Raw genomic sequence first — 19,141 nt, 5'->3', positions numbered from 1 at the left:
TCACTTGGTTGCTTATCTCTTTCTTGTTCATCTTTAATCTATATATACCGCGTAGCCTCGAGCAGTTGAATGATTCACAACAAACTAACTTCTCCCTTGAGTCAGTTAATAACCAACAATGGCTAGTTTACACTTTCTTGAATCAGCTTATGCACTCCAACGGCTCCATGCAGTGAGCGACTCTGTTCAGCTGTGTTTGCTCAGCCAAAACACTAACTACTTGCAAATTATACAGCCTAACCAATAATTTATTTTCTTAATTAGTCCCATCTTATTGCTTTGTGAAATGATTAATAGGATCGGCATATTTGTCATTGTGTAACTCAAATATAAATTGCTTCATTTGGTTGGAGAATTTGATCATTTCGCTCTCAAGTCACAATTTCAATTGGTGTTTTACAAAACGACAATTATTTATAAATATATGCTGCTTTTATAATTTCAATTGGTCCTAATAATTCTGTATTGATTCAACTATATATCTAGATAAAGTCTTATTTTGACTCATGGCATTTGAAAAAAATAAGTGGAAAAAGTTGGTTAAATTTAACGTCTGCTTTTATATGAAATAGTATTAATTTTATAACAGAATATGAGTCAAATATTTTTTAAAATTCTAGTAAGATATAATTTACTAAAACTAAAAGTAATTGAACGGAGCTTTTAATTACACAACTTGCAAATCAGGCTGTTAAAGTTGGGTATCGTTTAAATTCTTAAAATCAAATTAAAAATATTGGTTTCCATGTATCATTCTCATTGTTTAAATTTACGTGAATAATAAACTATCTTGATATATAAAGCCAGTCTATATTTCTTTGCAAAGATAGTATTGATATTGTTCATGAAATTAAATATGAGAATGATGTACTGAAAGTAATATTTTGAAATTGATTTTTTAAAATTTCATCATATAATTAAAGTTATTATATTTCTCCATTGTTATTATTTTCATTATAATTATTAATAGGTACTCCCTCAATCCTTCCAAATTTGTCACATTTTGACAGACACAATTTTAAGAAATGTAATGGAAAGTAGATTGACAATTAGTGCAATGTGGATCCTACTTTTAAATATTAGTTATAAGTAATAAAATGTGAGTGAGAATGGGTTAGTAGAATGTGAGGTCCACTACCAAAAATAATAAAAATAGTAAAAAGTGAAATGTGATAATTTTGTGAGACGGATGAAAATGGAAATATGTGACAAATTTTTCAGAGACGGATAAGTAAGTTATCTATGCTTATAAAATTACATTATATTTAAAAGACTTCTAGGTACTATGAATTTATTAATGAAAGGAAAATCAACTAACCATAAAGTTTAAAAGTTGTTTATATCCATCAATCCCAATACTATAATGTGTTTACATCATCAGTCCCAAACCTAAATATTGATAATAGCCATAAATTCCACTCTCCCACAAACCTAATAGTAATATCAACAGCTAAAGGAATCCAGCTAATTCATATGTCGTATGTCCTAATTAGTAGTATTATTTAAGCAAATCCATAACGAATTAATATCGTCATATATTCATAACTCAGTCTACATTCAAAACTTGATTCAAACCTCAAAATGGCAAAGTTTTTAAAGCCAATTTTCTTTATGGTCGTCCTCGTTGCTCTTGCATCTGGTATTAAATTTGATTTCCATTTTTAAATATGTACTTGTAAAATTTGCTATTGCTTGTTTTGGTATATGTTAGGGTGTGTGTATTGGCAATAGACTTTTGTTGGTTGTGAACGTTTCCTAGATATTTTTGGATTACATGCTCACTATTCTTCAGACAGAGTCTTTGATTTATCGAAAAAAATGTACATACCAAATGACCCTTTTTCATTCGTTTCAGATTGTCTGGTTTGTGGAACGTCGTGCAAATTGGGCACAAATATTCCATGCGACAAAAATGTTGAATCCTTTTGTGTTGGACCATGCCAAAATGCAGTTAGTCCAGCATCTTCAATGGAGCTTTTGCAATGCAGATATTATATCAAGAACTTATTGTGTTTGTGCATATGAATGTTGATTGCCCATCAAATCAGAGGGGGCGGAATAAAAGCTTAATACTTTTTGAATACGAAAACGTGCTCAATGCCAAGAACCCGAGTTTCTCCATGTAAGTAGTTGAGAAAAACGATGAAATAAGGTATGTATGATAATTGGCCCAATCATCGGAAGGGCGCGAGGATAGTTTAGATGGTGCTCAGAAACATAACACGAGCTCAACACAACATCGCCAAAATGGAACGACAACATTGAGAAACAAGATTTTACCAAACGTGAAGCTATTCACAAATCATACTGCAGCTTACTTATCCTACCAAATCGAATTTCAGACAGCAATGTTCGAAATCCTAACCCCCAATCCAAAATCAGCATACATTAACCAGCAACATACCCATAATCAGAGAAACAGCTATAGTTTCAATTCTGAACTAAACTAATTTCAGGAAGAACGATAAAGGGAAACAACTGAATATGTCGCGCCAAACCGAACGACACTATTGAGAAACAAGGAATCAAACCAGCAGAAATCTGTCCATAATTGGAGATATTCACCCCAATTTTTCAAAGTGGAAATCATACTGCATCTCATAGTATCAATATCAAATTACACACATCAATGTTTGAAACCCTAACCCCCAATCCAAAATCCAGCAATATAACAGAGAAACAACTATAATTCCAACAAATTCCAGAAATAAGGAATCAAACCAGTAGGAAATATTTACCAAACTTGAATTTTCCATAAACTGAAGCTTGAGGTTAATATTATTCACCCCCAATTTTCAAAGTGGAAATCATACAGTATCAATATCAAATTACACATCAATGTTTGAAACCTAACCCCCAATTTAAAACCAGAAAATGGAGGAACATACATAAACCAGCAATATAAACAGAGAAACACCTATAATTCCAACAAATTTCAGAAAAAAAGGCGGAATCAACAAACAGTACCTGCTACTTAATTTAAACTATTTCCGGCTATCATAATCAAGGATCTCGTCATCGGTAACCGATCTCGAGTGCTGAACAATAGATCGCCCGATCGAATTGATCCAATCCTCCTTCTCCTTCTCCGCATCCGCGATGAAATACATCGTGTCGCTCCGAGTCGAGAGCTCGAAGGCGAATTGGCGATTGAGCACGTCCTCGGCGCCCTTGACGGTGAGGCAATCGGCGACGGGGATGACGCGCGGGGGCGGGAGGCGCGGGTGACGTCGGATTCCTTGAACCAGAAGAGTTTTCCTTGCTTGAGCACGAACCAGCGGCGGCGCCAGGTCTTGATGTACTCGCCCTGCTTGGTGAGCCAGCCAGCGCGCTCCGCCGCGGACCAGAACTCGACGCCGTCGTAGTCGTCGGCGTTGGCTGGGTGGCGCCCATCGCCGCTCGCCACAAGCTCACCATTGATGCGGATTTGGGGGATTTGGTGGTGGAGATGAGGCGATGGAAAGGGGGAGAGTGGAGAGCTGTCACAGCACAAGCTGATGCTGTTTGCTTGTTTGTGAGTTAGTTATATTATTGCTAGAAGTTGTTATAAAATAATATTAAAAATTGAATTTTGTTTTAGAATTTTGATTATATTGATATATTGTTATTGTTAGGTTAATCTATCTTTATAAGTTTTTATTTCAAGGAAATCCTAATTTTATAGTAACCTTTCGATTTAGTGTAGAATACGATTATAATGGTCTAATAGTAGAGTATTAAAAAAATTGTTGAGAGTGATAATATAGTCGTTGTGTGCATGTTGAACGATAGGAAAACTGATTTAAATTATATAAAATGAGTGAAATTTCCTGAAGCCAATATAGAAATTGAGTCTGAAGAGCGTGTAGCCTTTTCCTGATGAATTGTCGGAAAAATTATCAAGTTACGTCATTTTTTTAATCAATTCTCTCACTTTAAAAGGATGATTAATTATATCACAAGGTTGAGATGTTTCTCAATTATTTCATAGTTTCATATTATTTGGGAAAAAGTATACATGATGTGGTAAACGAACAATTCTATATGGAAAACGTTTAGATATATAAACGATACCATTCAATACAATTAGTCACTCACATCTTTAATTTTCAGATATGTATACGTCACGTGAATAAATGTACACATAGCTAAATTTTATCAATGGACAACTAAGAAAAATGTAAAAGTTATGATACACATACTTTTTAAAATTGAGAAATTGATCAAAAAATAATTAACTTTTGATTTTTTTTTTGGCAATATGCATTAACTTTTATTACCAATATTATCAGTAATGAATCTATCATAATAATTAGTATTATAATTATTTAATAAAAATGACTTATTTTGATTGCCAAATCCTCAGGCCTAAATGAAATTAATCAATAATAATAGCAGGAAATTATAGTCACAACACCATTAAATTCATTTATTACAACATATACCAAAAGCCAATATATTAATGGAATATGATTCACCACCCATTGGTGAAGAATTAAGATCAGCAAAACCGATAATTCTCCAAAACGATGTCGTCTCCCTTCACTCACTCGCTCGATCAATTCGGCGGTGCTTTCCCGGCAGCCACCTCCTATGACGACGGCTTTGTCGCTCAGTCGTTTTCCACATTTGATTCGACCGTCGCCGATTTTGCCCCGCCGTCCTACGCCTCCGGCGGAGAATTCACTGATCCCTCGCATTTCTCGTCGGAAACAATTGACAACGGTCCGATTCTCCCGCCACCGGCGGAGATGGAGCACGAGGCGAGCTACGCGCTCAGAGAATGGAGAAGGTAAAGTCTTTCTTTGAATTTCTGGTTATCGAATTGGGGATTTTTATGATCGTGTTAGGGTTTTACAGATGGATTTAGTGCTCTTTATTTTGTGGTTGCGTTTTTTTACAATTATTGAGAAATTGATTGGATTTTCAATTGTGTTTCTATAGTTATTGCAATTAGATGGATTTTCAATTGTTTGGGATGCAGAATTTTCATTATTAGGGGAAAGATCGTTTCTTGGAACCAAAAGGCTCATGTATTGTTAATTCAGCTTGATTATATCATTTGACAAATTTAAATTGTTGGTTTTATTATAAATTCTAATGATTAATGTTAAATGGATCATGGATGGATGTAGTGGCATTCACATAACCTGTTAAAGTGTATAAAATCTTGATAATGAATGGGTTTTGGATTAATATATTCCAATTTGTTTACATTTTAATTTATGTTATATGCTATTCAATCTAGAGCTTGAAGGGTTTGTATGATATGTGTGTAAGTGTTGAAATAGGCAGTCGAAGTTCACGTTTTCGTATGTTTAATGTGGTTAACAGGCAAAACACGGCTCGATTAGAGGAGAAGGAGAAGAGAGAGAGGGAATTATTGAGCCAAATCATAGTTGAAGCTGATGACTACAAGGTTGAGTTTCACAGAAAGAGGCAAATCACCTCGGAAACCAACAGATTGACTAACCGCGAAAAGGAGCAGGTACGCACACGCTAAAGAACCATGTCGATTTACCTTATTCCAGTCTGTATTAGCGCAAATTCGATTAGTATCTTATAGAAAAGCAAACAACAGTGGATGTGGATTATTGTGAAAGGGTTGATGTCTGATTGGTGTTGTTGTTGATCAAGAATTGATTAATTGAGTGATTCTTGTTTGATCAGGTATTTGTTGCTAATCTGGAGAAATTTCATGCTGAAGCTGACAAGGATTATTGGAAATCTATAGCAGAGCTGATACCGAAGGAGGTTGCTGCAGTAGAGAAGAGAAGAGGCCAGAAAGAGAAGGACGAGAAGAAGGTGTCGGTCGTGGTGGTGCAAGGGCCTAAGCCAGGGAGACCGACTGATTTGTCCAGAATGCGGCAGCTACTGCTGAAGCTGAAGCAAAACACCCCTCCCACCTCAACCAGTCTCCTGCTGTGCCCGTCGTGACACGGGCCTAGCCGTATCCAACGCACCCCGTGAAGAGACACAGCCAATAGATCAAGCTCAACCTAGAACGCCACATCACAAGGTTTAAAGATTACATTCGTAGATGAGAATGTATCTTTTTATCATCTTTGGAGATTACCTTTTGTTTTTTTATTACATTGACAAATAACCAAGAAGAGATAATTAAACGCCTAAATTTGAAATCTTAAAATTTTATTATGAACTGCAAACAATTGGTATACTAATTTATATTTCAACATTGAAAGTGAATAACACAGGAAAAGAATCATGAAGTTAGATAATTCTTTCATTATAGATTATAAAAGGAATTAAAAATTAGGGTTTTTATTTTGTCTATATATATAGTCGCTCTGTCATTGTAAGTTGTATCCCAAAAATTATATATTTATCATTAAGGCTCATTCTTTCAGCTGGATATTGCATTTATATTTTTGTATCATTACTTGCAAATTTCTTTTCACCAATATCTTCACCTCTAAGTATTTATAGACATTGCTTAGAGTCTCTTTTCCAGTCCGGCATGGTTTTATGACATATACTACTACTATTTACACAATTGATTATGTGGATGGACTTTGGTATGAGATTGATGATACTACTACGCGGGCCATGACGCACCATCGGTGGCTCGGCGCCGAGCCGCCCATCAACCACCTTCTCTGCTTAGTCCATGGGTTCGGCCAATCCGGAAGTGTAACTTTGTTTTTTCTTTCTATTTTAATTGTATTCGTAATTAAAAATTTTGTGGCATAACCTAATTTGTGGCACGTGGGTGTTTGAGGCATAGTCCAAAAGCTGATGTAACACGTGAATAATATAAGTTTTGATGTAGAAAGTGCCCTTAGCATTAGTATAAAAGGTATAAAAAGGGGAAAAGTACAGATAATGTGGTCCTGTTTAAAGGAAGTTTTCAGCATTACCACTCCTTAGCCATCCACAACGCTGTTCCTATACCGTTCCTATACCGTTCCTTAAACCACTATTTGAGGGCCCCACTGTACTTTTTTACTCCATTCCTTAACTAAGGAACGGAACCTGCAACCCTCCGTTCCTTAACCGTTCCTTAACCGTTCCTTAAATTACTATTCATTCTATTTCAATTTTTATTTTTATTTCCAACTAAATTAAATAAACACACTTTATTAAAAAACAAACATACTTTATTAAAAAATAAACATACTTTATTAAAAAACAAACATACTTCATTAAAAAACACACAATATTAAAAAAAATTACAACTTAAACGTGGGAAAATAAAAAAACTACTCCGCCGGCGAATCATCCTCCGGAGGCGGTCGAGGTTTAGGGGGAGGGGGAAGACCAAGTAGTCCTGCCATATGCACAATTCCGTTCCACCAGGCCGTGTATTGGGCGTACGAGAAGCGGGAAGTGTCCGCCATTGTGGCGGTTATGTACGCCACCATAAGTGTGTTCGAGCCTCCTTGTGAGCCCGATCCCGAGGCCGACTGGCTTGATTCTCCTCGGCCCTTCCTCGCTCTAGCCGCTTTCGCCGCCTTCGTCCACGGCTAGATCCCTCGTACTCGGCGGCCGTAACCCCAACCTCCTGCGTGCCACGATCACTGGGCGCATCGGTGTCACCAGACGAGTACTGGCCGCTCGTCGTGTGCTTCGTCCGCTTTGAGGTTGATCCCGAGCTGGAGCGGACACCACCGGCCCACCTTTCCTCGTCCTTGACGAGCTGCCAAATATCAACATATTTGAACTGTACACCGGTGTCCTGGTGGAAGGCGCGCATAGCCGCCCTCAGTATGTCGGCGCCCGAAGCTCCGCTTTGGTAGTGCGCCGCTTCGGTGGAGTAGATCCCGCAGAATTTTTTGACCTGTAAATCGACTCGGCCAAAGTGAGCACGAAGCATTGTATATTTGCGCTTCCGGGCCCCTTTCGGCTTAGTCTCGTGGTAGACATCACGGACCTTTTCCCAGAAGCACTTGGCGGCTTGTTGGTTGCCGACGATGGGATCATATGAGACGGTGAGCCAGGCGGTGTACACCGCCTTTGTTTCTTCGTTGGTGTAGGGATGCCGGCCCAGATCCTCCGGCTCCTCCTCCTCATCTTCCTCGGTGCCTCAGACGCAGCCCTGTAGCTTCCACCGCCTCGGCTTCCTCCCTGGGTGGGTTCAACGGGGATATCCTCCCGAATCTGGGACAAACCCTGGGAAAGCCGCGAGCCGGAGCCTCGAGCGTAGGCATCCACATCGAAAGTGGGTGGTTGGTACCCACCCGGCGTCGCCGACCCCTGCGTGCCCGGCGTCGATGACCCAGAACCACCAAGTGTGTTGTACATGGTCTCCCAATCGCCGAACGCGTTGAGATCCCACCCTCCGGCGCCGCCACCACCGTAATTGCCGTCGCCGGACATTTTTTGAAGAGATAGAATATGAAAATTGGAGAGAAATTGATGTTGATGTAGGAAGAATAGATGTGTAGTTGTGTATAAAATGAATGAATTAGGTGTATTTATAGAATAAGAAAATAAAAATAAAAATTAAAAAAATTAAGAAAAAGTTAAAAAAACGGTAATGTTACCGTTTAAAAAAAAAATTTTAAAAATTCGATTTTTATAAAAAAAAAATATTATTGCGTCATTGCTGACGTGTCCCACTCGCGGGCCGGCGAGTGGAAGCACGCACGCACGGGGATCGGCCACGCGGCTTGTTCCGTGCCGCGTTACGTGCCGTCGGCACCCGGCACGGAATGGGAACGGGACGGGAGCGGAATGCAGCGCCGCAACGCGTTCCGCGGCGAAACCGTTCCGGCGGAACGGCACGCGGAACGCCGGCGGCACGCGTTGCGGTGCTCTTATGCACTATACAATAGACAATTTTGTGCAGTTGAGATTTCATAAGCCCCCCAACTATCTACAAATGTCAATTCAACCCCACAAACAATGAAATTCTGCAGTTAACATGCATCAAAATGTTTGACAGAATTTTTTTCAAATTAGCTTTGAACAAATTAGAGATTCAATAATAGGTGTTACATTCGATTAGCCGGCAAACAACAAACTGGAAGACAGCTGATACAGATTAATACAGGATAGTTGAATGGCATACTACTCATTATGTTTCAGTTGTTACTCTTGCTTGCCAGTAGTGGTTCAGTTGAAAGCGGTGTCGACAACAGAAAATACGTACCATCATCACCTGCCCCGTAAGCTTCGTGGAGAACGGAGGCACTTGTCACTGCTCACATCCTCATCTGCTTCGCCCCCATCCATGCATAGGCCGTTGTTGACACTCAATTCAGAACTGCAGTTACTGCTTGTTGCAAGCGGAGAATCTGAGATGCTGGTTGTCCTTCTGTTAGGTCCCGATCTCACACTGTACAGCGAGGATGCAGGGATGTTGGTCATAAGAGGCCGCAGATTGCCTGGAATAGTCCGTCTTATATCCTGTAAAGGACAACACTTGTGTATCAAGTCGACAAAAATTATGTGCGTGTGGTGATAATGAATAATTATATTACCATATGTCGCATGGCCATATCTAAGGATTTCTTTGAAAGTGTTCTTCCGAACCCAGCACTGTCTGGTGATAAGGATTTTCCGGATAAGCTGCTGTGGGGAGAGTGTTTATCGTCTTGCTTGGGGGGAGCTAGTTTCCTCATATTTATAACCCTTTCAACCATTTTAGTTCCGACTAGAGCAGGGCTCACGTTGTCATTAGCCTTAGCATGCAACCGACTTGCAGCGGGAACAGGCACAGAGCTTCCGCTGTTACGGCTCATACCATTAGGAGGTCGGCCTCTTGCAGGAGAACAAGATTGTCTTCTAATCCTTCCATTTGAAGGTGGTTCAATAGATGATGACCGGGAACTTGGTGCACCAGGTCTACCTCTAGTGGCTGAAGGTGGCCTGTCGGACAGAGACGTTCTCAGATTTGGTGGAACATCGAGAGAAAATCCAGGCATCTCTGAAGGCTTCCATGGTCTAGGTCTCACTGTAGGAGAATTGGACCGTGCTTGCATGGGATTCTTCGAGGCAGTAGAAACTGGCTTGGCAACTGAAGAGGTCGTTGGAGACTTTGATGAAACAGCAGGCGTTTTTGTAGCAGAGGATGCTGTTGGTCTCCGAGTAGGAGTTGAGGCTCTGGATGTCGACCTAGATGCTGGTAGAGACACGCTGCTTGTCGTGTTGAGGATCTTATAGTAGACCTGCCTGTCGGGGTGGAAGATCTTGGAGGACCTGTGGGCTTTGCTGAAGACAACGTGGGGCGAGAAGTGGGTGTAGAAGATCTTGAAGGTTTTGATGTTGTGGTTGACATTTTAGACGTAGGGTTGGAGGTTATTCTAACTGACGCATTCAATGCAGCCCTATTTGATGTTGAGGTCAAGGTGGATCTGGATATTGAGCTCACAGTTGGGCGACCCGTTGGTGTTCCAGGTCTTGACCCAGGACCACCGGAAGAAGTTGGCCGGCGAAGTCCTGCAGTTGAAGTATTTAGCCCAGGAGATGAGACTTGCTGTCTGGATGACAAATTGCTCCTAGCAGCGTGCTCCGATTGGGCATTGGCAAGCTTCAGTCACAGAAATAAGTTGGAATAAGAGTTAAATTAATTTTAAAAATGTTCGTATAATATGTATATGGCAGATAATGATTGTGCTTCTACCGCACACAGAACAAAACAAGAACAAGAGGTTTGCATTGAAATAAACGTTGAAAATATAAGCTATTTATATTTCCACTCAACTGCTCCAGCAGATATCACACATTAGAAATTAGAAATATAAAAATACAGATCACATCATTAAGCAAGGGCATCTTAACATTTGCTACGTGAATATTATGATCGAAACGAAGTTTTACCAATTCTAATGGTAAACTTAACAAATATAAAACCTTTGTGTGGAACAAATCTAACAGTGTTTGAGAGTATTAGATTTTCGGAATTTGGTATTGGATTTTCACATTTTAAGATTTTTGGTATTGGATATTAGGGTTTTTAGGATCAGATTGGATACCTTAGTTCAGATTTGGGATTTTCAGACAATTCAGATCAGAAAATTTTTGGATTTTCAGATAGTATCGGGCAAAAACCCAATCCGAAACCCAACTGATCACCCCTAGTCATATATCGGCCCAAACAAGGTGTAGCCACTTAACAGTTTTCAGTTATTAGTATTACAGCACAGAATAAAAGAAAGTAGGATTACTTACTCTAGACTTAAGAGCAGTAGGACGAGCTTTTGGAGTGCCTAGCTGGCTCATGACGGTTTTTTGTCCTTCCATTTCTAGTGAAGAAAAAAGTGGTGTGCCAGGAGGTGTTAAAAGCCTGAAAAAATACATGATTATGCATCTTAATAGAAAAAACAATGAAGGGTACTCCATACAAAAGTTTTGAACAATCATCGAAATAGAAATCCAATTAAACACCAGCAGCAGTGAATATAACTTTGAGAAATCACACTTAAAGATCCAGATTGATTTAAAATGCAATTTATTCCCAAAGATGCTAAATCATCTCTAGATGCAAAGATGTTTAAGAAGTAACACATTCTTCTTTGTGAAAAAACACACCAGAAACCACAATATAATCAAAACATATGGGCTAAAGAAAATCAAGGCTGAACTTGATTCTGTAGTAGCCATTGTCAGGCTAGTCAGACTCTAGTCTGTAACCCCTCCAGAGAAATATCTACCACTGGAGCAAAATGAAAGAATGGTTATCCAAATTTACAGTGGTCAACTTCTAACATAACATTATTTAGTTAATACTTACTAGTGGGAAAAAAGAGCTAATCATGTACAGATAGATTTATGAATTCAGGCAGGACATGAATGAATGCATTCAAAGCAAGAATATACAATTACTAGCAAAAGCTGCTAGGGTAGTGAGAGTATTAAACATTATGTATTCCATAAAAATATACTCCATGAAGAAATGGAATGTATAAATTATAGTCTTATGATATCCCAATGTGTGTGGAAAGGTTGATCCTTGATAAATACCACACCAGACAAAATCTTGACTGCATATACAGTGGAGCCTGTGAAGTCAAGAACATATTTGTTAAATTAGCATGCTAATTACGATAATGCATAATAAGAGGATTTAGAAGACATTAGGAATACTTAGTTTTCATTACAATAATGTACACAGTGCCATTCCTTGAGCTCCAACTACTAAGAGTTCACATCAAGTTTTGAAGCCCTTTCACATAATAATTCAAGACTTCACCTTCATAGGGACTCAGCACACCATAGGATATCAAAAGAAATACAAAGCACAATAACATATAAGAAGTAAGCTGCAATTACCAATCATAATCATTTTTATCATTCTCCGAATTGAGAAACTCGTCAGCAACGTTCTTCCGGACTGGAGGCGCAGTGGTACCGGAAGTTATGTTAAATATTGGAGAACTACCACTCCTTTGTCCTGCAAACACGGATACGTGAGATAACAATAATACTTCTTTTTTCCTTAAATTATAATCCTATACTGAAAACTGGAAGAAAAGTATAATTAAAAATAAGAATCAGATCAGTACATGAATCTACCAAACACAATATTCAGGCAAACAAAACATTCAAAAATTAAAATCTGCCAAATTGATTGAGTAAACAATCAATTGCCAAACTAATCATGAAACACCTAGCCTTCTTCATCGAAGAAAAAGAAAAAAATAAAAGTAAAATCGAAAATTCAAATTCAAATTACCAAGTGGAGCATCGAACTCGTCGGAGTTCTGAAGAAGGAGAAGATCGTTCCTTTCCTTGTCGCGCCTCCGCATTTCCCGAAACAACGCCAACTCCTCATCTTTATTATCCCTCAATCTCAGACTCCCCATCTGCCCCTCTCAGGAGCCCTAAAACTCCGATTCATCCCCAAAAATTAATTAAATACACCACGATAACGCTTAATTTAAACCCTAATCCTCCATTCAGATTCCATAACCCCCGAATTCGAAAACCCTAGCTTCTCTCTAGCTCAGGAAACGCGTAATCCTCAGTAAAAAAGCCGACGAAGATCGACGAGCCAGCCTCGACCACCTGGAGCAACAATTTACACCAAAAAGCAGCTCAAAATCAGTCCACATTCCAAAATTTCACACAAAAAACCGAAATTTCCGCATTTATACACACCGCTAAAACCTAGATAGAGAAAACGCACACACACAAAACACTGCCGTGCAATAATGTCAGCAACCGTCTTGAATGTAGAGAGAGAGTACCGCGAGCAGCTTAGGCTGCGGATCTCCCAGCATATAACGTCGACAGCAGCAGTGATTAAGCGAAGACAGATCTCGGATCACCGGAATGTTTGAGTAAAAAACACAGAAAACTCATGAATTAAGCTTCGGTTTTGCTCTACAACATCCTGCAACCAAACGGTGGGTCAGTGAGAGAGAGAAAAGGAGATTTGAAGAGATGGAGAAGAGAGTGGCAGAGGGTGTAATTCAAGGGAAAATGAGGGGTGGAATGGGAAATTGGGCGGTTTTCTTTCAATTTATACTCTCCACCTGTTGTAAGAGCATCTCCAGTAAGACTGGACGTCAAATAGCCCTCAGATAGCCTTCACACTGCCATATCATCAGCACTACAATTCTCCTGCCACATCAGCTTGACACATCAACTGGACATCAAATAGCCCTCACATAGCCTTCACACTACTTATCCACATCACTAATAACAATTATATAATTTAATTTACACTCGTGTCAACATACAGAATTTAATTTACGAGACAAATACGGAAAATTCGAATAATAATATTAAAACTTAAAAAGTACATTAATTTTAAAAAAAAGTACAATAATTTTAAAAAAATTACAAAAATTAAAAAGTACATTAATTTAAAAAAGTAAAACAAAATCACTCCCCGCCGCCGTCCTCGTCTCCGTCGTCGCCCAGCGCTTCTTCACCGTCGTCGTCGCCGCCGCCTCCGTCGCCACCTACGCCGCGGCTATTCCCGCCGGTGTCCCTCCTCATCGCCTCCAATTCTTCACGCTGGCTCTGGAGCAATACACGAAGAAAATCCTTCACCTCGGGGTCCACCGCCGCTTGGAAGTCGGCTAAGGTCTTCACCATTTGAGAGCGCGTTTGTTGGCGGGCGAAGAATTTGAGCTCCTCGGTAGACCTGCCGAGGGGGGATGTCGAATGGACCCCCCTGGGAACTCGGGGTGCCCCCCTCGCAACCTGTTACGCCCGCCTTTGGCCAACCGGGCGAGGTCGGCGACCGAACGAATGAGGAGTCGGGACCTCCTGGGCCGTCTCGAGGAGGTCTGTCGAACCACCGCTGCTGCCGCTATAATCTCCGGTATAGTTCAGTTTCTGTCGAACCAGCCAGCGTCGATGCCTGCCCGGAATTTCTCTGACTCGTTGAGCACAACGTAGCAGTTCCAGTAGGTGAACTCATAGTACTTCTTCTGCGGATCGGGGTAGGCTCTCTCCGCAATCCTCCTGCAGTCTGTCTCTGTTTGGCCACTGGTCTGCATGCGGAGGGCGTTGGCGTACAAACCCGAAAATCGAGAGACGCCAGACCTGATTCGGTCCCAGCACTTCCGGACCTCCTCCTCGGTGCACAGTCTCCCTTCAGGGCAAAATGCCCTGTAGGCTGCGGCTATCTTGGTCCACAAGTTGACGATCCTCTGGTTGTTCGAAACGAGAGGATCGTCGCAGACACTCACCCACGCCTTGGCAACCGCAACGTTCTCCGCGTACGTCCACTTCCTCCGGCCCCGGATTTCGGCCTCCGGCTGCGACGACTCGCCGACCTTCTTGGCCTTGCCCTTCTTCTTACCCCGCCCTACTCCCTGGCTTTGAATGAGAGTTTCCGGAACCTCGTTAATATCAAAACCCAAGTCCGCTAAGGAGAAGGTCTCCGTATACTGTGCATCCGTTGGGGTCGATGTGTGCGAAGAATCGGTGGAAAAATCAAAAGTCGGCTGATAGGCGTTGTCCCCCCGTGCTTCCCCTGCGCCGGGGGAATCATCTGCTGCGCCGGTGGAATCATCTGCTGCGCCGGTGGCTGCATCCCGGGTGCCCACCCCGGCATCATCTGCATAGGGGGCTGCATGCCGGGTGCCCACCCCGGCATCATCTGCTGCCACGGGTACATGTTGTAGTACCCGGTCATCGGAGGCCAACCACCTCCCCAGGAGCCGGGGAAGTATGGGACCCTACCCCGGGAGTCGGGGGCGTCTGAGACCCTACCCCGGGAGGCGGGGGAGTCTGAGACCATCCCCCGGGAGTCACTGGAGTACCTTCGTAGTTGTTCTTCATTGCTCGTTATTGATCTTGAACAGAAAGTAAGGTAGAGAGAGTACTCGTTAAAACAAGTGGTGCGAATGAAAATGGCGTTCAAAGCGCGTATATATAGTGTTTTCGAAAAAAAAAATTTAAAATCTGACGCCGGTTTGACGCCGAATAGGGGTCCTACAATGGCGCCGTGAGGATCGGCGTCGGAACCGGCGTCATCGCGCGAATCGGCATGGCCACGCCGATTTTGACGCCGATTTCGCCGACGCCGGTTCCAATGGTTCGGCTTCAGAACCGGCGTCGGCGAAAAATCGGCGTCGCGATTTTGACGCCGGCATTGGAGATGCTCTAATGGTTTTCGAATTTCTTCAGATGAAGGGAATTGCTTTCTCTTTTTTTTATTGCTGAAAATACAAAATAATTTTATGAATTTTAATATATAATCAATAAAATATGTGGGAGATAGAGGTTGGAATTAGGCACACAGTGACAATTTTACTGCCATATATAATTGATTTCTACTCCCTTATAATAATTGATTTCACCTCATTTTATATGAATGAGATTACTACAAAAATTGATACAGTACTTGTGATTATATTAGTACTCCATTTCAATTGCAACTTTTATGAAACTGATATTACTACATGTAATTGATAGTAGTACTTAACAATTACCAAAGTTCAAGATTCAAATGACTATGATATCATATAAAAATAGATCTTACTACATACATTAAATATCAATAGTAGTAATAGTGGACGATATAGATTTTAACGAAAAAATTGGTCAAGTATAAGCGAGATATAAATAAGACTCAGTCTAATCAGAGAGAATAATTTTACTATGAATGAATTATTTTTTTCGAATCAATATGAAAAATACATTACTATTGATTGCGGATGAAATAAATATATATTTAAATAATTAGAAATGTGATATTAAGTTCAGAAATTTAATTGGGAGGGGTTGAATAAAGTAGGTGGTCCATCACGAGAGAAATTATGAGAGATACTTGTGATTGGAAATTTGATGTAGGAAGTTGGAAAAGGTCCAATTTATCTTATGTGATGAGCCCATTTTTATACTCCAATTTTTATGTATCTTTCTATTTTCTTTGTTATCTGTCACATTTTCTAGCTATTTGTGTTTGGTGAGATAATATTTTGGACCCTATTTTTAATTTTTGTTGCTATAGGTCAGAGTGAATATTGAACAAGTACCACTAAATTTGGTTTGAAAAGCATGCTGATTTCTTAAGAATTTGGATTTTAAGTTTGTTTTTGGATTTGTTTTTTAATCGAAAAACTGAATTATATATATATATATATATATATATATATATATAGGGTTGCGTTAAAGACAGAACCATTCTTAAGTGTAGAACCTAGAACTCTACATATTTTATTCATTGGATGAGGAAAAAATGACGGTCAAGATTAAAAATCATACATATTAGACTATGTTTTCACGACATTCCGGACTCAACATGTGAAAAACTCACATGTTGATGGAAGAATGAATGTAACGAAGAAGAGTCCATGCATGCTTTATTTTTTCACTTCTCTGCATTCACCCATTAATAATAGTTTTGGTGGTAATGGGAAGTTGTTGTGCAAATCAACACGATTGGATTAAAAGATCTAACGACCTCCGTTTGGCATTTGTTCTACGTTTAAGAATGGTTCTACGTTTAAGAATGGTTCTACCTTGATCACAATCCTATATATATATATATATATATATATATATATATATATATTTATGGAGTACTTACTATATTTGCAGAAAATACTTAATTCATATGAATGATTTTCATATTTATAACATAATGCATATAAAAAAATAAATTATAGTATTTCTGATTTTTGGAATTTTGCTTTTTCTTTTAGAATTGTTTGGATCATTGGATGTTTGGGAGCATTTTTAAAAATTAGATTTTCAGATTCATATTTTCAAATATTTAGGATCACTTCAAACTCATATTCCAAATTTTGAATCAGTTATGAAAAAATCAAATCCGAAATCTAAATTATTCACTCATGGTAATTGTGGTTCTCGAATATGAAGTTTTGTATATTGCATAAATTGATAACAGAATTAGACAATGGAAATGTATTTAATATACAATTTGTATGGAGAAAATATAGTTAGTTTTATTAGCAAGAATAAAATTCATTTTCATATGAAATAACTATCAATGTTTTGACGAATGTGATCATATTAGTAATTGGCTCTTCTCTACACTAATAGGAGTAACAAACTTTTACTCTTTTGAACTGCCATTAAATTAATGTAGCTCATAATTTTGGTACATAATCACTGATGAAAAATAGTCTTCAATTAAATGAAATTAATCCAAATTACAAGTTACAACGGTTATATATACTACAAGACAATAATTTATAAGATGTGAAAGGTTCAATAATTCATTAATTAGTAGTAGTACTTAATTAATTACAAGCTACAACGGTTGTACTAGACAATAATTTATAAGATGTGAAAGGTTCTATAATTCATTGATTTGTACTTACATTCATCATCATGGAAGAAAATACTGATGACCACTCGAAGTTAATTTGGATAAAGTGGTACCATTATTATTAATTATACAATAATTATTTGCCAATACGTACACCGCATATAAAGAACAAGACAAAATAATTTTTCCATGGAATGTGAAATTATAACCATATATACTTCCACATATTGTACATGTATGGATACATAATTAATTAAGAAGTAGTGCATTGATATTCCACGTGTTCTCTCAATAATTTTTTTTTAATTCCAATTCATGTTGGACATATACGATTAATCCTACATTTTAATTTTTAACTATGATATCCAAAGAATATATCATTATCTTACAAATCCTTATAGATAAATGATACTCTATTTCCAATCATTCACAATATAGATAAATGTATGTACAAATATCGCAATTTAAAGAAATATATAAAATTAGAGATTAATAAAAAAATAATGAATTTAAAGAGATAAACTAGTAGTATTATTGTTTGTGACTGAATTGTTGATATTGTGGCTAAATTTTAAAATATCGGCCTCAAAAGGTGAATAATAATTTTTGGCTGAATTTTTTTGTATGAGTTATAGATGGCCTAAGGAGTAATGAGATTAAATTCAAGACTTTTCACTTTTAAAGAGAGGAGAATAATTGATTAGTTAAGTCTCTCAATGAAAACTTGCTCACTATAACATAGATGAAATTTTATATCTCGATTTTCCTTTTTAACATTTTTCCTAATGAGTTAGAAAATGTCTTGATAATCCACCTCTATGGCATTCTTCTCCTAGAATTAGATGTGACACATTTTGTCTATGAATGCACAACGCATAAATTTTGTCCACGAACTTTTTTTGCAAGAGCTCCCATAAGTGCAATAACTACAATTTTGGAAGTATTAGAATTTATGTTTCAATGTCAAATTTTGTCTACATATCATTAATTATAGTTGAAATAATTCAGGCTATATTATGAAGAATTCAATAAATAGAATATGGAGCGTTGGCATAGACGATAATGTTAACTTATGTGCATTAATATATATAAAAAGAAATTCAATAAATAATACTCCCTCCATTTGAGATTAGGAGTCACAGTTTTCCATTTTGATTGGTCAGAGTCTCAATTCACTTTATTTTTTCACCTATTTTCTTTTATGGAGTAGTATTTCTTAAAATCTGATCCTAGTTGAAGTACATACGTAACATTTTTTTATGATATGGATGTATAGTAACACAAATGTGTAGTAATATGACGACATGGAACGACAGTGTTTGATGCTAAGAAGAAACTAATCAATATAAAAATTGGTCAGATGTGACAATTACGAATTTGAAAATTTGCAATTTTCCGTTCAAATTTTTAAAAGGTGTGAGACAAACAAAAAATGACATATTTTTCATAAATTTGTAGACTACTAACATATTTATATACATATGTAAATATGCAATTTTCATA

The 19,141-nt window shown here is 38.4% G+C and overlaps 1 protein-coding gene and 2 pseudogenes across 1 annotated transcript; 1 reads left to right on the top strand and 2 right to left on the bottom strand.

Annotated features, from left to right (window-relative positions):
• Positions 1 to 2,902: 2,902 nt before the first annotated feature.
• LOC121790869 lies at positions 2,903 to 3,417 on the bottom strand (annotated as a pseudogene).
• Positions 3,418 to 4,436: 1,019 nt separating this feature from the next.
• On the top strand, positions 4,437 to 6,127 carry LOC121790868 (clathrin light chain 2-like). Its single transcript, XM_042188971.1, has 3 exons — positions 4,437 to 4,771; positions 5,314 to 5,467; positions 5,650 to 6,127. The coding sequence occupies exons 1-3, from the start codon at positions 4,509 to 4,511 to the stop codon at positions 5,914 to 5,916; spliced, it is 684 nt and encodes a 227-aa protein (XP_042044905.1). The 5' UTR covers positions 4,437 to 4,508; the 3' UTR covers positions 5,917 to 6,127.
• A 2,749-nt stretch (positions 6,128 to 8,876) lies between these two features.
• Positions 8,877 to 12,747, bottom strand: LOC121790867 (annotated as a pseudogene).
• Between the last annotated feature and the right edge of the window lie 6,394 nt (positions 12,748 to 19,141).

The sequence above is a fragment of the Salvia splendens genome, unplaced genomic scaffold (genome assembly GCF_004379255.2).
Source record: "Salvia splendens isolate huo1 unplaced genomic scaffold, SspV2 ctg642, whole genome shotgun sequence".
Lineage (NCBI taxonomy): Eukaryota > Viridiplantae > Streptophyta > Magnoliopsida > Lamiales > Lamiaceae > Salvia > Salvia splendens.
This window is presented reverse-complemented; position numbering and strand designations above follow the sequence as displayed.

Coding starts and splice junctions, on each gene's coding strand:
- LOC121790868 (XM_042188971.1), top strand. CDS start 4,509: ATGTCGTCTCCCTTCACTCACTCGCTCGATCAATTCGGCGGTGCTTTC. Junction 4,772..5,313: donor GCGCTCAGAGAATGGAGAAG/GTAAAGTCTTTC, acceptor TGTGGTTAACAG/GCAAAACACGGCTCGATTAG. Junction 5,468..5,649: donor CTAACCGCGAAAAGGAGCAG/GTACGCACACGC, acceptor TTGTTTGATCAG/GTATTTGTTGCTAATCTGGA.